The 25,166-nt window shown below is 37.0% G+C and overlaps 1 protein-coding gene across 1 annotated transcript; it reads right to left on the bottom strand.

Moving 5' to 3' along the window:
- Positions 1-19,850: 19,850 nt before the first annotated feature.
- Smp_165600 (hypothetical protein) lies at positions 19,851-23,662 on the bottom strand (the record flags this gene model as incomplete). The annotated part of the gene is made up of 5 exons (XM_018792599.1): positions 19,851-20,014; positions 21,164-21,259; positions 22,223-22,274; positions 22,855-22,919; positions 23,600-23,662. Coding segments are annotated over 5 exons (438 nt in total), but the record flags the coding sequence as incomplete, so codon positions are not given.
- Positions 23,663-25,166: the final 1,504 nt, after the last annotated feature.

Raw genomic sequence — 25,166 nt, 5'->3', positions numbered from 1 at the left:
ATGTAGTTTCACTCAATTCAAACACGCCATCGTGAAATATTGGTGGAATGGAAAGTGCACTGAGTTTTATATTATGCACCGTGTGGACCATTTTCCACCGAATGCAAAAGTCACTTAACTCAGAAATCACCATCAAATGATTTACTTATAGTTACAGGTTTTGTGTTTTTCTTTTCTTTTGTTTGATAACTTGAAACTAAAACAACTTTTTCTTTTCATAGAAAATTGTTGGAACTTCAATAAAATTGAAACATGCCAAAGAGCGACCACATGGTATTTGGTGTCCAAAAGTGAACAAATGTATAGAAAGTAATGATAAAGACACTCATGAACTGAAAGTAAATGACTGCCGTGTTAAGGTTGGTACATGTTGAACTTCATAGGTCTTTTAAATTATCTTCAAATTTCACATTTCGAGCGAACGTTTTTACCAGAAAGAAAATTTTATTGCTATCATGAGGAACTGATAAGTATTTCCCTGTCGTTGACCAAACTTAAGCTTTTTGTACAGTGGCGATATATAATCAAGTATTGGAAAAATGCATCCTTCTCGCGAAAAAGGTGCAAAATCGATCGAAACTTCACTCACCAAAAACGTTTGAAGGCGTTGCCATTTTTAAGCTCAATGAATGCTTCATAATTTCACAAGCGTGAAATGAATCCGTAGATCTATGTGAATTATCAAAATATAGCGATCAGACCAGTTGAAACGAAGAAGTCTTAACTAAAAAATATTGTGCACGACGTTACGATAATTAGTGTGAGTTTGTAGACTACGAGTGCTGCAGTCCAGATTAACGATTTCTTATTCTCTATAGAAAAATGGGTAATCTGAATTGATTACTCCAATTAGGCCGTCAATTTTTAGTCTATCGATTTATATCAGCATTTTGATGAGATATGAAATCCAGAACACACATTTCCCCACAGAAATGAGTCGTCAACTAGGTGTAGGATAGTGCATGCTGAGCAAACTGGTTGTCAATCGCTACTAGATATCCTAAATGATTGTACAAATGCCAATGCTGTAACATTTTGTGGAATTCTCTTGTGCCATCATTACTGACAATGATGTGATGATTAGTAAAACCAACAATGATGTTTGATGTTTGATAATCAATGCTTCTGATTGATTTATTTGGATAAACTCGCGTCAACGATTTAAGTACTTGAGCACTCATCAAACACATTGAAACACCTATGCAAACACCTAAAGTTCAGGTTAGACAAAACCTGATAAAAACTACTGAAGACACTCATGAACACTTGGTAGATGTTTGATGTTAATTGAAATTTGCTAATTCTTTGTTTTTCTACAGAATACGACCACCGGAGCAACGAAAAAGCATACACATGGATACTTTGACTTTCTATATCCTCTGGTCTCTCTATTTTTCATGTTATTCGGTTATATAATGTGAATGTGATTACTCATAAGAAAGAGCAGTGATGAATGATTCGCAAAAACGTCTTATAAATCGCTTTGAAAACTCTGTAAACGTTGTATTAATTTAGTATTTCCATTGAATACTTTGAAATTTCTTTTTTGATTATAATAATTTGGATAGTTTTTTCATTGTACTTTGTATGTTCTTTTCATAGTCTACATATTAGCTGATGTAATCTTTCTTATAAAACATGAAACATTATTTTTATTATTTGCGTTATCGCCTTCTTATCATCGAAAGTTGTTTTCCTGATAATTAAAATCAACAATGAGTTCTAAGTGATTGTTCATTTTGATGTAGTGATGTGTCGGAACACTTTATCAATACTTAACCAAACACTTCCATATTTCGTAACTTGATTATCAAGTATCAATTATATGCTCAGTAACAAGCAGGTGTTGACGAGATGTCATCAAGACTGACTATGATTCCTTCCATGTTTTTGTTGTTAATATGTGGACTATAGGTTCAATAGTTTCCTTCAAATCTTAGTCTTTATGTAAGCCTAAAACAGAGTTTTCTTTATCGGCATCGCATGTGATCCTTACGCTTTGAATCAATATTTGATGGCTGCAAGAGTTAGTGGTTTTTGTGAGTAAAGCATTCAGTGTCAAAGTTTTACGCTCACATGCACCCTATAATTGACGATAAGAGATTTTTAGTCACATTCATTATAGTGAAATGCTTTAACGCCAAAACAGTTTGCTACTGAGGATGGTTTCAGTTTTTTGGACAATTGATAAAGTTTTTATGAATAGCCATGAATAATTTTTGCAAGAAAAATTGATTCAATTTTTTCAAGTCTGATCAAGTTAAAAGAATATCAACCATACGACAAAGTTGACGAAAAAACTAGGGTAATCACAATAATGCTATCATTTCTCCATTGAATCCATAAGTATCTTATAAGTTTTCTTCTAGTACTGATAACCCTCAAACAACCAACGGAGTCTCTTCAGCAGAATCTCTACTTGGCAGGAAAATATGAACACATCTCGATGCAAGCTCATGAACCCCAACTAAATGTTCAATCGACATCATGGGGCAGAAAGACGATTGCTCACAGTGGGTCAAAATGTACTTGCTATAGACTATCATGGTAAACACCCAATCAGCGCTGCTCGATTCTTGGGGAAGACTTTTGAATGTCTTCACGTAAATACTATAGATATACCTACATATTTATGATTTTGTTTGTTAATTCCTTCCCTCCTGTTATTCGGATTATAATTTCTTTCCTGTCCAACCATGTTCCGACTTGGGGACCTGTCGAGTGAATTGGTGTGCAGGAATAATAGGCAATAGGAATATCTGGAACGTAACGATAGAAATCATAACAAGAGGCTCACTGGTTTGAAAGTTGAGAGTTTTCATGCGGGACTGAAATTCCTGCCGTCGATTCCTGGTTGCAGGATCGTGGATGCGCTCTGCAAAGAAGTCTCATACTAAGAAAAATCGATTATTCGTTCCTTTCAGGCTTTCAATAGTGATCTAACATTGGTCTGTTCATCCTTTCTTTAAAATTAAAAAATGTCTACAACCTCACAGTGTCAAATATATTCATTATATTAAGCAGACATTCAATCAGGCAATCTTCACTTTAACAGTGATGTTATTTCCATCAATCCTGCAAACTAAAAAGCATTCGGAATTCAAGTCTCATAATAGATACTAACACTAAGAAGTTTATACGAGGTGTGTATTCTTTGAATGAATCCTAAAGTAGGGACAAAACATGTGTCAGATATTTTCATTTCTCACTACTATCACCAATAAATAAACAACTTTCAAGTATAAATTGGGCCACAATGACAGACAAATATATTTCACGTAAGCTGGTGTTATTTAGTTTGTTTAAATCCTTAAATCTGTGTTTATATAAACAATAAATCTTCTTCACCGCTGTCGATGAATTGCTGATTATCAATCATGTTGGAGACATTGCAAAGCGGGACTGTAGTCACTCTACAAGTTAGTATCATTATCCCGTTTTCTTAATTTAAGCGGCGAGCCCATTTTGATTGACGCTCATTTGGTGAACCTCTTCATAGGCTTTTTTGTGCACAAACAGCTCACTCGTACTCAACACATAGTACTTTGAAGTATTTTCAAACGTCTTCGAGGTTCGTTTCGTATAACGAATGATTCAGTGCTGTAACGAACCATCTATCTTGTTTATTTATGCTCAAATTGTGAGGTTTTATCACTGGATCTCATTTGTCAGCACAATTTCTTCTTGCGCTATTCATGTGGTCTTTTTTCACATGTTAAACGCGAAACACCACTTCATCACGAAATTATCTTCTCTCAATAAAGGTCTTTAGTCGTAAGCCATCTGTGACCGGAACATACATCTCATGTTTTCTCATTGATAATGCACATAATTGTTTAGATTAGTCAGATATTACGCAAACATCTACACAAACGACGTTGTGATTAACAAGAGAACTCGCTGATACTTTCAATGCATCATTTTCTAATGAGTTTGAGAAATATCAGGAATCAGGTCTGACAATAGAGAAAACAATTTCTCGCATGTACTCCAGGATTGTACAGGTAACTTTGATATCTTCAAGACAGCTGATGAATTAATTTTTTTTGAAAACTAGGTTACTCAAGACACCATCTGTTATTGAATCAATTCATTTGATCAATTATCAGTTTGCTGCGAAACAGACAACGAAAGAAATAATAACACTTGTTATGAAACTGGAATGGATTGCCTAGTACGGATTTTGAAGGAAAAACCTAATGAGCAGCTAATGCTACACCAACAGATATAAGTAAGTGCTACGTCCTAGAATCTTTCTACCCACCTTGTGCCGAGTATGACCTGTGTAATGTAGATTAAGACCTTGACCCGGTAGGCTGACTGGCTTAACCTTGAGGCTAATATGCGTGAGTTCGAAGTAGGGGTAGAGAGACGAAAACTATTCTATCCCTGATTGGCTGGCAAGCACGCGAGAGAGAGAAGACAAAGACAGCTGGAACACTGATCACTTTATTCCAACCCCGATCTAGCACTCGAATTCCCAATTCAGATTAGGATGAAAAGTTACATGAATAAATAGATGAATAGGCTAACCACAACGTACAATAATTAGGAAAATACAATTATGTCCAAAACTGGGGGATTATAGTAGAAAATAGGGCACAAAAGATCACGTCTAAATTACAATAGCATTAGAACAGAAAATGCTATGGCAATGAATCATACATCAAACGAAAGCTTATGATCTGTAGAATAGGCTAGGGACAAAAGTAAATGTTACAGTTTTACAAGCTTTGAATTAAATGAATTAACGTCCTAAAAAATAGCTTCCGTAATTTGTTAAGACTTCTTGTTTCGCGATTCACATCAGTAAGGAAGAAACCCAGTTGAAAACTAGGTTTAGATCTTACAGTTCTAAACAAATATTGTTCTGTAAGCTGGTTGGTACGATTTTAATGTTATAAACAAATATTGATCGGGAAGCTGCTCAAAGATTGGGTGATAATCCGACATGCCCAACAATCGAGCAAAGAGGTCCATTCCTAAGGTGGTCGGAGAGGATGAAGACAAGTTTAACGAGAAATCTTTTGGTACAGAGAAAGTTTTTTCTGACGTCCTTACGCCTAATGGTTCTGATGCACTTAAGGAAGACTATAGTAATAGTGATAGTGAAGTAATGTTAGACAAGGTAGCAAATCTTAGTTTAGATAAAAGGGAAAGACTTGAGCATGCAGGACCGGGTACAATACCCAAGGTTCCTATATTTGGGCTGGAGCTACCGTGAGTTAAATCGTGTTATTTTGATGGAAAAGCGAAGGAGTATTGAAAGTTTATAAAGCAATTCCATACGTATATATCGACTGGAGTATCTGACGATAGTCAACGTTTACTATATTTGCTACATTATTGCAAGGGTAAAGCGAAGGCAGCCACTGAAGGATGTGTAATGAAGGAGGCTACGGCTGGGTATAAGAGAGCTAGAGAAATTTTGAATCGGTTGTTCGGTCAGGCTCATGTAATGGCAAGAGAAACGTTGGAGGATTAATTCGATGATGTAAAGCACGGTTGTCATGACGCAGAACAACTCTCAAGTTAAGCCATAAGAATGGAGAATTGTAGCATGATTTTAGAGCAAATGAATTACACTGCCGACTCAAATTCGTTGGTTACATTAGAGAGAGTGATAAGATTTCTGCCTCAACCTACGCAAAGGCAATGGGCCAAACTGGTAGATAGATTGACGAAAGATGACAGAGAGCCAACATTCGCCGAACTCATCCAGTTTGTGGCAGCTAAAGCGAGAGTCGCTTCGAGTAGGTTTGGACGATTGGCTGAACGTCCAAGAGGGGAAGTTATCACGAAGTCATGTTACCATTCGGTAGTGAGACCGAGAAATGCACCGATTGCAAGTGTTAGGTGCAGTATGTTTTCAAAGGATCATGCAGTTTACGAGTGTACAAATTTCTTGGCTCTCACGACAGAATGACGTTGGTTGCACGTCAAACGTAAGAGTATCTGTTTTGTATGTTTTAAACAAGGGCACAAGGCTATTGAATGCAAAGTGACGAGACGTTGCGCCGTTGACCGATGCCCGAAGAGACATCACTCCTTGTTGCGTAATGATTGGGCAAAGAATAAATCAGAAGATAAACTGGCTACGGTAAACTATTGTGGACAAGATAGGCCAGTGGACAGTCGTGTGTGTCCGGGAATGATCTTCGTGAGGTTAAGACCGGGGAACGCTGAAGTTGTAGGGTACGCAATTTTGGATAATGGTTCTGACGTAACCTTGATCAGGTTGGGATGTTTGAAGTTGCTGGGGCTAAATGAGGAACAGTCGTTAGTCGTAGTACAAAATGTGAGCGATAATAAGACAACAAGGGTTACAAAGACACCTTTTGAAGTGTACTCTTTAGACCAATCTGAGCACGTTAAGATTGAAGGATCCCTGGTAATGTCGCAAATACCAGGGCATAAGCCGACGAAACCAGTTATGAGCAGCCTAGTCAAGTGGCCGCATTTGAGTGAAGTGCCCTTAGAGGTTTTAGATTCTGGCGAAGTTGTATTGTTGATTGGTTGTGATGTTCCGGAAGCCCATTGGGTACTTGATCAATGGTTGGGTGGAAGAAAAAATCCGTACATCATTCTCGGGCTTGAAGAGAAAATTTAGTAATTGTATGAGTAAACTGCAGACATTAGAAGACCAATTCCGTAAGCTCTATGATGTAGAGTTCGCCGATGTATATTCAAGCGATAAATTGCTGTCAGTGGAGGACCAAACAGCAATAGAAATATAAGAAAGGTGTACTTTCTTCGACGGTAGTCACTTCGTACTTCCGAAACCATGGAAAATGAATCCAAACATAAAGACGGGAAACTATGAAGTAGCGGTCAGTAGGTTACTTAGTTTGAAGCGTAGGTTGTCGAAGGATAGCAACCTACACTCCAGATATGCAAGAAGTATTGAAAGTAATTTTGCTAAAAATTGTGCACGAAACGTCCCTGATGTACAGTTGAGGTCAGATTATCTCCCTCATTGCTATTTACCTCACCATGCGGTGATAAATTCGAAAAAAACAGAGAAACTGATAGTGGTGCTGGATTAAGCTGCTAAATGTGCTAGGGTTTCGCTAAATGATATGATTTATCAAGGACCTGACCCGACTGCAGAACCAGTTTGTATATTATTGCGTTTTCGCAAGGAAGCAATCGCCATCTGTGAAGACGTTGAAGAAATGTTCATGCAAGTTAAGGTCCCTGAATCTGATCAAAAAGCTTTAAGGTTTCTTTGGTGGCAGGATGCAGATATGTCAAGAGAATCAGTCGAGTTTCAAATGACAGCTCATCCATTTGGAGCGACGTCATCGCCGTTCTGTGCAAACTTTGCCTTGAACAAGACAGCTCAAACGTTCTCTGATGGATATGATAGCTATGTCGTAGAGGCGGTTAGGAACAACTTCTATGTGGATGATTGCTTGGTATCCTTTTCCACTTGTGATCAAGCAATAAACTTTGTTAAGCAAGTAAGTGAATTATTGTGTAAATGTGGTTTCACATTAAAGAAATGGATAACTAATTCGGAAGAAGTTAGGACCGTTTTGCCTGAGGTATGCAAGGAAGCGATGGAAAGGAAGGATGGAAATGTCAAAGAAATGTAATATCATTCATCGAACCTTAGGTGTACAATGGGATTGTGAAAAGGATGTTTTCAAGTTTTACTTCGACGCATCGGAAAGGCCATTGACAAGAAAAAGCATTTTATCTGTGGCATCTCCTGTCTTTGATCCTTTTAGCCTTATTTCCCCAGTCTGTCTCACAGTTAAACTTCTGCTGCAAAAGTTGTGTAAGTCTCAAATAGATTGTGATCCGCCGATCAATGAGCCTTATTTATCGACCTGGCTAAATTGGGTGAACTTCATGCGACGGATAGATCACGTTATAATACCTCGAGGAATCAAGAATAGATTCGACGAACCTAACGCAAGGGTGAAATTGCATTTGTATAGCGATGCCTCAGAGGTTGGTTATGGAGCAGTAGCTTATGGACGAGTCAGATATTTAAAGGAACCACCATATTGTATCTTGCCATACAGCAAGTCTAGGGTAGCACTTATCAAACCAATTACCATACCGAAGCTTGAGAAGGCAGCAGCAGTTTTAAGCGTAAATTTAAGTGAAGTTCTACAAAGAAGCTTACCCAATCTTTTCTGCGAAGTGAATTTTCATACTGGTTCCATGATAGTGTTGTATTACCTTAAAAAAAACAGGAAACCGTTATAGTACTTATAAAGCTAACGTCTCGCTATCTTACACTAGTACACCAAGGTTGAGCAATTGACTCTCTCATTTAACGACCGGCAAGCTGTCGAGCAATTGCTCAGCAAAGTGCAGATCGGAGATAGAACGCCTTCGCAATGAAAAACTTATATGAGCAACGGAATCGGAGACAGAAATGTAGATAACAATGTATTTTACTAGTTATGGATACGACGACTCCCACCGAACGTGCAGCAGATCCTCGCTGTTGGAGACAGCGATGTAGACATATACAACATCGCTAAAATAGCGGATAGGACTTACGAGAGAATGAGACACGCGACTCCACAAACGCTCAACTCCTCAGTGGACGAAAGAATCGAGGCGTTGCAAAAGGAAATTAATGTGTTATGCCACAAACTAGCGAGCCTAAATCACAACGACAGGAAAAGACGTTGGTCGCGTAGCAGATCAAAAGATGGAAATCGATCATTTTCTAAGGAACTCCTAGATCCTATTATATGCTGATAACATCAAATATTCGGGTACAAAGCTCAAAAATGCAGATTTGCATGCACATTTAAACGATCGCACCGATTCTCAGTTACGACTACGACGATCAACGCAGCTACCAGGGGCAATCGTTTATTTTATGTTCAGGACAGAGTAACAGGCGCGCAATTTTTAGTAGACACGGGAGCAGAGATAAGCGTCTTCCCCCCATTGAGCAACGAAAAACAAAATATTGATACTGCGCTAACTATTAATGCAGCGAATAGATCCGACATAAAAACATATGGCAAGCGAAAATCAACCTTGAATTTCAGCAGTAATATTTCATTTTGCTGGGAATTCGTCACCGCTGATGTGTCCGTACCCATAATTGGTATCGATTTTTTAAAGAATTTTAAGCTATTAGTAGATTCTCAACGAAATCAACTAGTGAATGGAAGACGCTCAGTAGTCATAAGAGGAGTGACCACCGATCATGTATCTATGAATTTAGTAGTATCGAAAGATAAGTTCGCCGATTTGACGAGGGCGTCGTACGACAACAGAGATAATAAACATACAGTACAGCAACTTATCGTCACGGAAGGTCCACCGACTAAAGTAAGAGCGCGAAGGTTGGACCCAAAAAGGTTAAACATCGCGAAACGAGAAATCGAAATATAAATGAAACTCGGTATCATAAGGCCATCTAATAGCCCCTGGGCATCTCCGTTGCATGTGGTTCCCAAAAAGAATGGAGAAATCAGACCATGTGGAGATCATAGAGCCTTTAACAAGCAAACGATAGCAGATAGATACCCAGTGCCACTTATCCACAACATTATCACCGAGATGGAAGGTGCTACGATTTTTTCGAAAATTGATCTTGTTCGGGCGTACTACCACATCCCAGTGGCCTCAGAAGACATACCGAAAGTGGCTGTAATCACTCCATTTAGTTCATTTGAATTTTTGCGAATGTCATTTGGACTAACTAATGCAGCTCAAACCTCTCAGAGATTTATTGATCAGGTTGTTAGAGGTTTGACAGAAGTATACGCATATATCGATGATATATTAGTATCTAGCGCCACCGCAGAAGAACACCTACAACATCTACGACAGTTATTCACGAGACTTCAGGAACATGGCGTCATTATTAACGTTGGGAAATGTGAATTTCGAAAGAAATCATTGCAATTCCTAGGTCATATGATAAATGCTCGAGGTATCATGCCAGTCCCAACAGAAGTTGCTGCTATTCGTAATTATCCGTTGCCCGAGTCACAAAAAGAGTCGCGACGATTCTTGGGACTAATAAACTATTATAGGCGATTTAATCCGAACTGCGCAGCAATACTACAGCCATTCACGGACGCTTTGCGAGAAAACACCCAAACATTTCATCTATCGACAGAGGCTATACAGGCTTTTGAGAACGCTAAGCAAGCACTTCATGAGAGAATGATATTAGTACGAAGAAAGAGCGAAGCGACACTAGCCATCATGACGGACGCATCGAACGTAGCAGTAGGAACTGTACTGCAGCAGTTAGTAAACGGTACATGGAAACCAATTTCATTTTTCAAAGAAAAGAGATAAAATCCTACACAAACGAGGTACAGTACGTTCGGAAGAGAACAATTATCGATTTACTTGGCAATTAAGCATTTCCGACATATGGTGGAGGGTACTTTTTTCACAGTGTATATAGACCATAAACCCCTCACGAAAGCAATTAACGCCAAGCAGGATAACTATTCCCCGAGGAAACTTCGACAATTAGAATTTATTTCCCAATTAACATCTAGCATACAGTATATTAAATGTAATAATCACGAAGTGGCAGATGCGTCGTCCAGAACAACGATAAATGCAGTTATTACAAATGGAATTGATTATCACGGTCTCGCAAAGTTACAAGAGACGGACATCGAACTAAACAAGCTAAGATTCGATGACACGACGTCATTATCATTCCAAGATTTTCAGTTCGGCAACGTGAAATGACATGTCGACAGGCCGACTTCGCCCATTCATTCCTAAACCATTGCGACGGAAAGTATTAGAAAGTATCCATTAGAAAGTATCCATAACCTATCGCACCCGGGAATAAAAGCCACGATGAAATTAATCAGTGAGCGTTTCGTATGGACATTGGACGCAAGCATGCGTGGAATGTCAAAAAGCCAAATTACATCGTCATACTAGCTCGCTAATGGGTTCATTTTTACAGCCAGACACTCGATTCGAGCATATACACATCGATATTGTGGGACCACTGCCAGTTTCGAATGGGTACAACTATATTTTTACATGCATCGATAGATTTACCTGTTGGCCTGTAGCGGTGCCAATAAAAGACGCCTCAGCCGAGTCTGTAGCAAAATCCCTTATCGAAAATTGGATTTTTTTACTATGGTATACCAGCAATTATCACAACCGATGGAGCGCAATTCGAAAGTCGACTCTTCCAGCAGCTTACAGAACTCCTCGGAATTAAACGTATTCGAACAACATCCTACCATCCAATGGCAAACGGAATGTTTGAACGCCTACATAGGCAGTTGGAAGCGTCCCTTACATCTGTCATTGTCAATAACGACTGAGCTAATAAGGTTCCTTTAGTCATGTTAGGTTTAAGAACAATAATTAAACAGGATATGAGATGTTGTCCAGCCGAGTTGGTATATGGAACTACTTCACGTTTACCCGGAGAATTTTAGGCTTCAGGTAAAAGTGTTCGGACTGATGTAGCCAACTACGTGCAACGCCTGAAGAAACACATGAACGATCTTAAGATAGCACTTCCCAGACTACAACAACGACAAGTATTCGTACCTCAGCAACTGCCTAATAGCACGCACGTATTCATCAGAAGAGACAATGTACAACCACCTCTGCAGCCGAACTATGAAGGTCCATTTAAAGTGATTACGAAGACAGATAGGATAGTCACGATAGAAAAAGCTGGAAAGGCAGACGTAATCAGCATCGATCGAGTGAAACCAGCTTTCATTGATAGCGATTTCCAATCGACAAGTACAAGCAGAAAAAGCCAAGGCACAAGTCGATTAAACGGAAGTAAACATACAAGGGAAGACGAGCATCAGAACCGACAAACATAAATTTGTGGAAGATTTGGCAATGACGGCGGAAAAGGCTGAAAGTGAAGGAAACCTGAGACAATTGTATGATACAACAAAGAAACTAGTCGGAAATGACCGTGAACCAGAAAGACCAGAGCAAAGGAAGGAAGGCAAGGTAATCATCAGCATTAAAGAACAACGTAACAGGTTTGAAGAGCACTTCAAAGAGCCCTGGAATCGACTGGCTCCACTGAACCTACTCAACATCGAAGCAACACCCACGGACCTGCTTTTCGAGGTTGGCCCACTGAAATTGGAGAAATCAGCATGGCTATTAGAAAAATCAATAGCGGCAAAGTAGCGGAACTGGCCAACATTCCAGCAGAGCCACAGAAACCATATGTAGCACCAAGTAAAACGATACTCCACATTCTCTTTATTAACATTCGGGATAAAAAACAAATATCAACAGACTGATAAAAAGGAAATGACCAAAATATCAAATACAGACGATATCAATTAGTTTGATAACTTAAGGGAGTAACAATCTTCCTTCAATTCGTGGAAAAATTTTCAACAAGTATTGATAAACAGAATGAAAGACTCCGTAGACCAAAAACTTAGAGAACAACAGGCTGGTTTCCGAGATGATCATCCGTTTACTGACCGAATTGCAACTCTACGGATCATTGTTAAACAATCAATTGAATGGAACACATCATTCTTCGTCAAATTCTTTGATTACAAGTAAGCATTTGATAGGGTGGACAGGACAACACTATGGTGGCTTCTTCAACACTACGGCGTGCCGGAGAAGAAAGTCAATATCATACGACATTCCTATGATTGATAGAACTGAAAAACTGTTCACGTGGGAACGTTCACAGACTCATTGGAGGTAAAAGATTGTCTCGGGCAAGGTTGCTTACTTTCACCCTATCTCTGTCTCCTGGTGATCGGCTGGATCATGAAGACGTTAACATCAGGATGGAAGCAGGGGATACAGTAGATAGCTAGGATGCAGCTAGACGATCTAGACTTCACAGATAATCTGGCTCTACTGTTGTACACGCAACAACAAATGCAGGAGAAGACAACCAGTGTGGCAGCAGCCTCAGTATCAGTAAATTTTAACATACAAAAAGAGAAAAACAAGACTCTCGGATTCACACCAGTGGAAACTTACTTGACGGAGAAGCTTTGGAGGATGTCAAAAGCTTTACATATCTGAGTAGCATCATTGTTGACCATTGTTGATCTGATGCGGATGTGAACACGCGGATCGGCAAAGCAAGAGCAGCATTTTTACAACTAAAGAACATCTGGAACTCAAAACAATTGTAAAAAAACACGAAGATCAGAATGTTCAACTCAAATGTCGAGACAGTTCCACTGTATCGGGCACAGATGTAGAGAACTATCGAAGTCATCATGCAGACGATAAATGTGTTAATTGACAGTTGTCTACGCAAAGTACTTCAGATACGTTGGCCAGACACTATCAGCAACAAGTTACTGTGGGAGATTAAAAACCGGATTCCAGCGGAGGAAGAAATCAGGAAGAAGCGCTCTAAGTGGACAGGACACACAGGACACACACATTCTTTTATTATCTTTTCTCGCTCAAACTAACAAAGATTTGGCCTCTTACAGTAAACCAAATACAGTTCATGCAATTGATTGAATTCTTTCATTTATTTCAAAATCTCTTTATTTATTCACTGCAAAATTATCAATAATGTTGCATTTATTCATCAAATAAAAACAGGTAGGATACGTTTAACCAGAGAAGGAGACGACTACTTCGGAGATATTGAACATTTTGCACCAAAGATTCAGACATCTGAAACGGTGGTTTTTAATGAGAGTGAGCTTCTATACTATTCAGTTATAGTTTGTTTTGTTTCCTTTTCTCGCACTTATTTTGTATGAATGCTTCAGTATATTGCTTGATTATTACACGAGAGTCAACCAGTACACAGTGATTGTTCGGTTTATGTGATTTTTGTACCAGAACGTCTGTATGTAGCACGTTTTGAAGGGAAGCCGTAAAATAAACGAGATATTGTTTTGAAAATACACACATTGAGTGAATTGGATTGATAATCCAAGTGACAAAATTGCCAGAAATAAAATTACTCACCCTCCAGTCTATGAAAACAACAAAACAGAAGATATCTCATCAACACCATATTTCGTAGTAAACTGACCACTTGTGCAATGGTAAGCGATGTTGTTAGAAGAGTCGGTTTGAATTATTGAAATCTTTGAACCATCAAAGTTTTCTAGCACATACTTTATCCATGAAAGTTCAATGTCTGTGATTTGTTGTCTGTGAATCATCGACTACGTGAGACTATTTTTGTGATCATATGGGTATGATACTGCACTTCGAATCCTAACACTTTCCAAACAGTTAACTAATGAACAACCATGACATGTCCTCTCGTACAGTACGAATATCTCATATAAGAACACTTGGAACATCAACGCGACATACATTTATTTCGGTCATAAATCAGAATTGATGAATAACAGAATCTCATAGAAACATTTTGACGATTTATTGTCGGTAAGGTATTGAACGTCTATTTCTTAGTGGAGAGCTTCTAGAACAAATTTCAATGAAGCGAAATATACCGCTCAGTTGATTGTATTATAAGGTTGATCATCTCGATAAATTCATAATACTTATTCAATTCTGTCAAAGGTATCTGATTACGTTGACCATGATAAAAAGAGATCAACATTGTGTAATGTTAAGAATGTTTCCATCACTGGTAACAAAGCAGTCCGTGTTAAAACGTACATTGATTGAAAGAGGTAGATAATCGATATTCAGATATTTTATCATCTATTTTGATTTTCATTATTTCAGAGGAATTGTTAGCAGTCAAAAGGAATTTTCTAATAACCGTCAAAGATACAGGTGAGTAAACATTGAACAATCGTTGGATCAAACGCGCGAAACTTTTTATCACTTACACTTTCACTCATTGTGATTAAACAAAATTCAACTGTTCACTTTGAACAAATCCAACTTTCAAAAAACTAACAAAAGAGTGAAGGTGCTACTATTCTGGAAAATGAGGGAAGACTGAGTACATCCATCTTGACTTAGAGGACAGTTAAAGTGAGCTGCAAAAGAATAAAGTTGACGAGTAATAAATAAGTCAGCATGGATAAAATAGGTAATAATCTCATTCCACTTGTCGGAAAATGAATGTAGAGATTATTTATTGTTTTATGTTTCAGTCACAATGTCGCAAATATCAATATGTCTCAGACTACCATATCTTGGATGGCAAAGTAGACGATTCGTTGCTTTTATAATAACACTAGTAATATAGCTTCAGAATCTTAGCATTTGAAATTTGTTAATTCGTCTTGCAAAACATTGAACATTGTTTTTGTCGCCTTCATATAATCGAAAGTTCAGTATATCACAAGAGTTTAATAAATTTAACTTGTTGTTCAATAGTATTTCACATAGGTGATTTTGTGATCACTGCAGTCAACAGTGAGTTCGGTGTGATTGTTCACTTTGATGGAGTGATCTGTCGAAACACCTTATAAATACTAAGCTAAACACGTTCATTTTTCGTTACTTGATTATTAAGTATCCAGTAAATCCTCAGTGACAAACATGTGGTAATGAGGCGTCATCAAGACTGTTTATGATTCTTTTCATGATTTTGTTGATGATATGTAGATAATAGGTTCAACGGTTTCCTTCTAAGCTTAGTCTTTATGTAAGCCTAAACCATTATTTTCTTCATCGGCATCACACGAGATCCTATGCTTTGAATCAATATTTGATGGCTGTATGAGTTAGTCGTTTTCGTAAGTAAAGATTTCAGCGTTACAGATTTACGCTCACACATATTCTACTTATTGTCAATAATGAGATTTTTAGCCACATTCATTATACTGAAGTGATTGAACGTCGTCACAGTTTGCTACCGATGATTGTGTCAGTCTTTCGGACAATTGATAAAGTTTTACTGAATAGCCATGAATAACGTTTGCAAGAAAGATTGATTCAATTTTTTCAAGTCTGAAAAATTAAAAAGATAAACAGAAGTGTGAAAAAGGTGACGAAAAGACTAGTGCGATCACAATAATATTATCATTTCTCGATTGAATCCATAAGTATCATATAAGTATTCTTCTAGTATTGATAACACTCTTCCCCCCCCCCAGGAATGATATATACGGCCATGTAGAGCTAAAGATCTCATGTGAGACTAGTAGTTCGCCACTGAAATTGTGGATGATTCGGCATTGCTTTGTGAAGTTTAGCTGGCTCTCCATGTGAAAAACTGTTTGTACATGCACATGTTCTTTGAAATTGGAATTTTACTATCTACACCTGCTTATACTCGCCATGTTATATAGGGACACTACCCCTAACTAAAGTCGGAAAAATAAAAATTTCCCAAATGCGATAGAAATATTCTTGCTGGTCTTGTTTTACTATTCCCACACCAAACAATCGGTTTTAAGCGTTCTTATACCCTGACGCATCAAGCTGGGCTGTTTCGCTTACTATCCTACATGTGTGTTGTATGCAGTAAAAGCTATATGGCTATGTAGAGCTGAAGGTCTCATGTGAAACTGGAGGTTCGCCATTGAAATTGTGGATGATTCGGCATTGCTTCAGCACGTTTAGCTGGCTGTCCATGTGAAAGTCGGCTGAATAGTTAACCGATTTCATTCATACTGGTAGTTGGTTTTCAGTATTCTCGAGGTCTTTTGTCATCGGAGCATTGTAAGGCATGTTACCACTGCTTAAATCGATGAGTTTGACTGTCGTGTAAGCGGAATGGGTCAACTTTGGCCTATAGAATGCCGGAATTTCAGTCTATTGGTCAACGAATTTTTCTTAACCAATAAACGGCAATATGTTGTGATCTATCAGAAATATATTTGCAAGATGATGATGATTTAAAAATACTATCAGAGCAATATGGAGCTCGGTTCCTTCACACTTGAATTATAGTGGTCATATAGTTGACTGAAATATATCAATCAAAGTTAATTATCGTAGTCCTAATAGTTTTCGTTTTGTGGTTAGATCTCGTCTCTTACTTATTACAGAAGTTTAAGGAATTTCAGACAACAATCCAAGCCTCTGTGTTCATGAGAAATTTGTAACACACTTATCTCTCGCTTGCCTTTATTAAACAATTTTATTTTCCATAATACTTATTCGTTTATTTTTCTTTACCCGCCTCTACCACTTAATTGCTCATTTATACTTTTTTCAAATATGTCTCACGGTTCAACTATCTAAATATTTCTCATTGCGTTATCTTGGAAACAAACAATTTTTGTGAAATATATCTATAGCAACACAAAAGTACAGTTCTGAAACAGTGTGTCTTGATTCGAGTATAATACCGAATTTGTATGTTTACAATCTTTATATTTTCAGAGAACGCTATTAGAAAATTAGACGTGTTGAATATCGCCACCATTCCTATGGTCAGAGCACTAATTTCACGTTGTTATTCGTGAATTATTCTCCAACGCATACCAGAAAGTCATCTCCACGTTTATCTACACTGTCAGTAACATCGAGAAGGTAGGCGTGAATAATATTTTTTGAGTCTTTATTTGGGAAAAAGAACCATGATATGGTGAAAAGTTCAAACACTGATTTGTCTGAAGAGACTGCGGATTCTGTGCCGTGTTTTATTTTATAAGTGAGTGTGCATTCTGATGACTCGAGTTTGAACACGAAATTAACTAATATGAAAAAAAATAAAAATATCTGTGTTGATGTTATGTAATTTGAAGGTGGCCAATGAGTGGTTTGCATTAAATATGGGAACTGTGGTCTGACAGCATGGTGGCACAAGAAATACCAGTGATTTTTGTGTTCTGATCAAATTGAATATGCTTGATTTAACTGTTCGCATCGACTTGACACGAATATAGGATAGATATCTGCCACTGGTGGTGAAGCAGGAAATGCTGTATAACCTGATGGTCGTTGTTGTACATAATTGCTGGAGAGAATACTTATGGATTCAATCGAAAAATGATAGCACTATTCTGATCACCCTAGTTTTTCGTCATCTTTGTCGCGTGCTTAATATCCTTTCTAATTGATCGGACCGGAAAATAGAATCAAGTTTTACTTAGTATTGTTTGTTTGGATCTTCCCATTGATGTTTTTAGGACTACAACTATTCAGTCTCTAGTTGGCATAAAAGCATACTGTGCCTAAGGCCTCTGTATAGCCTAAATTCACAAGCATTGTAAGAAAAGATGGATAGTCGCTAGCAGTGGCCGAGTGGATAACATGATGGCGTTTGAAGCGAAAGGTACTAAGTTCGAGTCCCAGAGTGAACAACAACTTTGAGATGCAGGTACATCAGGATTACGAGTCCCAAATATGACGAAACGCGCGTCCTGGATTCCACTGCTAGCCTACATAAAGACTAAGCTCAACAGGAAACCAATGAACCTATACTACACATATCAACAATGAGATCATTGCAGGAGTCATAATCAGTCTTGATGACATCTGGTTAACACATGTTTGTCACTGAGCACTTACTGGATACTTAATAATGAAGTAACGGAAAATCGGAGTGTTTAACTGAGTATTGATAAAGTGCTTCAACAGATTACTCCTTCAAAATGAACATTCACACCGAACTCATTGTTGATTGCTATTATCACAAAAGTCACTTATGCGCAATACTACTTATTATCTAATCCAAATTTTAGACCTGTTTTGATTTATTGAACCTTCGTTGATATGTAGGCGATAACAAAAATGTTAAAAATAATGTTTAATGTTTTATCAAAAGAATTACATCAGCTTTTTGGCAAACAATGAAAAGCATGTACATAGTACAATGAAAAATCTATCCAATTTAAAATAATGAAAAATGAAATTTCAAAAAATTCAAATAGAAAAAGATTTCTGAAAAGTGTACGGATTTTTCAAAGCGATTTAAAGGACGTTTTTCAGAATCATTCGTCACTGCTCTTTATTATGAGTAACTACATTCACATTATATAACCGACGCACATGATAATTAGGGGGATCAAAGAAAGTAGAACGTAAACGTGTCGATCTGACTTGTGTCGTTCATGCTCTTCCGTTGCTTTAGCGGTCATATTCTGTAGAGAAACGAAGAAATAGCACATCTTACTAAATACCAAATATCTACCAAGTGTTTATCAGTTTCTTTAGCAGTTCCCATCATGTTTTCTCTAACCTGAACTTCAGAGGTTCGCATAGGTCTTTCAATGTGTATGATGGGCGTTGAAGTACTCAGATGGTTGACACCTGAGTTCTTTCAAATCCATCAATCAAAAGCATTGATTACTTAATATCAAACATCATTCTTATAATTTACTAATCACCATACTCCATTTTCCGTAATGATGAAACAAGAGAATTCCACAAATAGTTGCAGAATTGGCAATCACATAGGATATCTACTAGCGATTGACAACCATTATGCTCTGCATACACTATCCTGTGCCTAGTTGGCGACTCATTTCTGTGGTGAAATTTGTGTTCTGGATGTCATATCTAATCAAAATCTTGATATAAGTCGATAGACATATAATTGACGGCCTAATTGGAGCAATCAATTCAGATGACTATTTTTCCGTAGAGAAAGAGAAATCGATAATCTTGACTGAATCACTTGTAGTCAAAAAACTCACACTAATTAATTTAACGTGATGCACAATCTTTTACAGTTAAAACTTCTTCACTTAAAGTGGTCTCATCGCTTTAATGCTCTTGGATGTACGGATTCATTTCGGACTTTTTAAAATATGACGCATTCAAAGAGCTGAAAATATTTAACGCTTTTCAAAGCTGTTTGTGAGTGAGGTTTCGATCGATTTTGCACTTTTTTCGCGAAAAAGACGCATTGTTCCAATACTTGATTATATATCATCACTGTACAAAAAGCTTCACTGTACTCAACGAGGGAGAAATACATGTCAGTTCTTAATGATAGCAATAAAATGTTCTTTCTAGCAAAAACATTTGCTTGAAATATGAAGTTTGAAGATAATTTAAAAGACCTATGGAGATCAACAAATACCAACTTCAACACGGCAGTCATTTACTTTCAGTTCATGAGTGTCTTCATCATTGCTTTCTAAACATTTGTCTCCTTTTTCACACCAAGTACATGTCATTTTGGTTGTAGTCGCTCTTTGGCATGTTTCGAACAAATTCCTATGAAAGGAAAGAGGTTGTTTTAGTTCCAAGTCATCATACAAAAGAAAAGCAAAACACAAATGCTGTAACTATAAGTAAGTTATGTGATAATGATTTCTGAGTTAAGTGACTTTTCCATTTGGTGGAAAATGTTCAACACGGTGCATAATGCAAAACTCAGTGCACTTTCAATTCCATCAATATTTCACGATGGCGTGTTTGAATTGAGTGAAACTACTTCGAGTGTAAAGAATAAACGATGAAATTTGACAAGAAGAATTCGATGGATTTCAATAACTGTTTGGATTCAGACATGTACACACTTTTATGTCACTGGGTTTAGCTAAGCGCATTCATGTAGACTTTGATGGTTATACACATTCTCTCCATGAAATCAGTTTTAAGAATGCGATCAGTGCAAGAAAAGTCGGTTGTTCATAGATACAAAGTTATGTCAATTCAGTTGAACGAAAACGGCAAATTGACACTGTTCTTCCAATCACCAGTGATAATTTTCTTGAAAAAATTGCAGTCTAACTGTTATGACCACGGATAACAATGCACGCGGTCCATTTCTGAATTATGTGCTGTCAGTTAGTGCATCAGATCAGTTGAATCAACATAATTCATCAATGATAAAAGTAAAATTTTATTTGACGAACATTGATGTTTATCTAATCATTGATTATTGGAATGATTCTCTCAGTAGTCGGAATGTTTTTTTCAAAACGCTCAGAAAGTGAGGACCAAAAGTTGTTGTATTCCAGGTATTCTAATTCAGAGGGATTGTTTTCACAACTTCAATGCTTCAGAAAAATCACACATGATATTTAAAGAAAGAATAACGGATTCTCACTCCTCAACACACAATCACCTAACTGACACTTAAAACTTTTGGACAGTAATAGCATCCCGTCTTTCATTTTGTGACTTTATGTTTAAGTAACTTTCAACAATGTTCAGACTCCAACACAGTTGAAATCTGGTTGCTATTCCTTATTATTACTGAACATCGAGTCGACGGGTAGTGATAAATGGTAAGTAAAAAGTCATTTGAGACAGATGCCTGGATATCATTTATTAGCTGACTACAGTTACACACAAAAATTCCAGTTTCGATAAACAAAAGTGATCTTTTTGAATGTGGAAATAATTAATGCTTATTAAGTAAGGTTTTACGTACTTCCGATGACTTCATACTCCACCAACGTGCCACTTTTGATCCATTTTGCAGGAACAGGTATTTCATGATCTATGAAACCTTGAAAGGAACAAGACACTCAGAACTTCGATTACTTCATTGGGTATTACAAGTTTATTAGGAGCCATCATTATAAGGAACTATTGAATATATTATTATGGACACAGTGATGATCACTGTTAGGTTTATGGCTGACATCTCTCTGAGTTTTGAATGTGACCGATGATCAACCAGTAAATTAAAGATTAAAACGATATTTGTCCGAGTTATTCAACGGAGAAATCAGTTGAACATTGATGATATACCTTTATCTCAGACACGCGTTTCGTCTTAGTTAAGACACGTCGAGGAATCAAACTCAGCACCATTCACTTCACACTACATTCGAGTATTCATTTAGACAATCATTACAAATACCCAATGATTTGTGTAATCGAGTGAAGCTTCAACTCCTTTTTATATGGTTATTTTTATCTTCGGAATAATGTTGGGAACCACGATTGATTTACATAAATCACTCAAATCATTACTGTGATTTTATCGAAAATGATAATGGATGGATGGATGGCATAAATATTAAGATTTCGGTCCATTAAACGATGATGATCCGCTGTTCACAGACATATTCACTAATATCATACGCTTTCAAATTAACCGACACTCATTTACAATCAGGTGTGACACCGCAGTTTCTTACAAGAAATTTGAACAATTATTAAACGTTGAATTCTAATAATTCAAAACATTCGGACAGTGTGTTTACAAATAGCAATCGAATTGCATTTTGCACAATTATCCTTAACATATCAATAGTATTTCCACCAGCTTATTTCACACAAAAAACAACTGATTATTGCAAACTGTTAGAAAGCTATAATACTAGGCTCTGATAGGATGCATGAATTTATTGCATTGACATGCTGATGACCGGGTACGAGAAGAGAGTAATATGACACTACTTAATAATTGATGATGTACGTCACCGTACATCAAGGTGTTAACAAGATTTGTTGTAATGTTTCTTACTTTTTCCATAATTGAATGTAGCGTTGATTTTCGATATGCACTCACTTTCATCAACTTCCGCAGGAATCTGAAAACGAAGTGTTGGAAGTTTGAGTCAATATCTGTAACCAATGATCACTAAAACATTTATTCATTAATGTCATCTCATCGGAAGACAAATAATCAAACTAGCATCAATCAAGCTGATATACTCAGTTCTCTTTACATTCAATCTGTAAAGATATTCCAAACCACACCAGTTGTCATCTTCACTTAAGTCTTATGAACAATCTTTTTATCATGTGACAACGTAATGTGAGACTAAAATCTTCGTCTGTTGCAAGAATTGTGATTCTAAATAACTGGGAGGATGCTGTTGTCCAGGATTTTCAACAATGGACAATCCGAACAGCTAGTCTTAGCAAGATGAAATGGAGCCTAGCGGCATATGGCACTTTCTGTATGGTATTCAATTACAAACTGTCCGTTTTATATTCGTCACAAACACATCATTATTTCTTCTGATAGAACTTCACTTCTGAATATTGATCTGTTTCTATCATGGTCAACGTAACCAGATGCCCTTGACAGTATTGATTAACATGAAATAGTAAAATGATCTGAAGTACATAAACAAAATTACAATTCAAATTAATTGTAAAACTTACGTTATCAAAATACAAAGATATTTTCCCATTTGGTTGTATTACACCAGTCATCTTGGCTGGAACATTTACAATAAGAAGACTATTGATACTTAGAATTTGAGGTATAAACAATAAATCGTCTACGTTGCCGATAATATATATTTACACTCGCGCAATAACTTGAATAATTTTATTTGAAACAATAGACGCATAACATGAGCTGTGAAGTGTTTGTCTCCACATTAAACCTGAGAATTTAGTTGGTTGTCAACATATATAATAATTTCCATCGGTCTACTGATTCTGATTACTGTGTCTTTTTGTTGTAGATGAGAACGGAAAAGCTTTAGATATGTGTAGATATTCGTTAATATTAAGGAATGACTATGTGAATAATGAATGTGTAGGTGGATGTGTCATATGCAGAAATGACTTTGTGACTGAAACCTGAAACAATAAATAATCTCTACATTCATTTTCCGACAAGTGGAATGAGATTATTACCTATTTTATCCATGCTGACTTATTTATTACTCGTCAACTTTATTCTTTTGCAGCTCACTTTAACTGTCCTCTAAGTCAAGATGGATGTACTCAGTCTTCCCTCATTTTCCAGAATAGTAGCACCTTCACTCTTTTGTTAGTTTTTTGAAAGTTGGATTTGTTCAAAGTGAACAGTTGAATTTTGTTTAATCACAATGAGTGAAAGTGTAAGTGATAAAAAGTTTCGCGCGTTTGATCCAACGATTGTTCAATGTTTACTCACCTGTATCTTTGACGGTTATTAGAAAATTCCTTTTGACTGCTAACAATTCCTCTGAAATAATGAAAATCAAAATAGATGATAAAATATCTGAATATCGATTATCTACCTCTTTCAATCAATGTACGTTTTAACACGGACTGCTTTGTTACCAGTGATGGAATCATTCTTAACATTCAGCCTGTGAATTTTCAAACTTCAGCGAATGCCTGTTATAGATCAACTGTCATATTATGGGGTCAAAAACACCCTGCTTAATTGCTTTGACTTCTTTCTTAGCCACTGACATCAAATATGTAAAATCAACTTTTTCTTGTCGAACGCTGTTCGTGGTCAGAATCGATGTAACATAAGGTGGTGTCTTGAGGCCCTCGCACTTCCTAGATTTTAACAATGGTATTGATGAATTTATTTGTTAGAGTCAGCTTCTTCTTTGTGCATATGATTCCGAATGCGTGTATTCATTTTCTGCTTCAGGGCTGAACAATATGCAAAATTACTCAAGCATGAAGCTAGACTAAGTAGCGCAATAATGGTCAAAATTTTAGTTGACGCTCAACACAGTTAAATGTGAATTGATATGCTTCAGCAAAAAATCACTCAAATTAGGTGTCACCATGATTAGTGAGGTGTTATCTACAGTACATGAAGTAGTAGACTTGGGTACTTCCACGATTTGCTGTTTACGGAACGGTTATTGAACCAGATCTCCTAGTCTGAACGTTTTATAGGTTGCATAACTCGTAAACTCATTGCATAGCATAACTATAATCTTAGTAGTGTGCTCATGAAGGATATATTTAGCCTGTCATCAATGCAGAGACGATTTACACTTCGGGTTTTCGGAACTCATTGAATCGGGAACCATGATTCCTGATGTAATGAACTTGAGCTTGATACTCTATAAAAGAGAAGACTCGAACTAAATCTAATCATTTTCTTCAATATACCTAATAAACTATCCTTTACATCCAGTCAAGTAATTGAATATGCAAAAGCTTTTAATGATTACATCCGTATCTCGTTGACATTGGTGGAACAAACCCTGAACTATCTTTCTGTATGAATAACTTAACCTGTAAATTTTCCAGACTCCGGAGTAATCAGCCACAATCAGCTTGCAAGACAAAATCGCTTGCATCCTTTGTTCGTTTCAATGATGCGTACTTCTCCCGTGAAAATGCAATGTATATTCTTTCACCTGTAAGTATATCTTATTCAACACGTTAGGTTAAAGTAACTTTAAATGTTTGGTCATTCTTATTTAGGAATCACCTTAGTGAAATTACTTACCTGATGTTGCTTAACATTACCACTGTCCCTGTCAGCCCTTGTCAATTTGAATTTATATCTGATAAGAACAATATTTCCCTGAGTCACATGGCACATGCATTATGGTAGACCTGATTGTCATATTTTAGTAGTTATTGAATTGTTGTTCCTTGTTCTCTTCTACCTCCGTACTTTCTCCAGTTATAGATGGTCATATTAAATTCATTTTTTTGCAGGAAATGACCTCAAATGCACCATTCATAAATCAACAGGATGTGCATATACGGATAAAAAGCAG

The sequence above is a fragment of the Schistosoma mansoni genome (genome assembly GCF_000237925.1).
Source record: "Schistosoma mansoni, WGS project CABG00000000 data, supercontig 0212, strain Puerto Rico, whole genome shotgun sequence".
Classification (NCBI taxonomy): Eukaryota; Metazoa; Platyhelminthes; class Trematoda; order Strigeidida; family Schistosomatidae; genus Schistosoma; species Schistosoma mansoni.
Note: the sequence above shows the minus strand (reverse complement) of the source record. Positions and strands in the feature narration are given on the sequence as shown.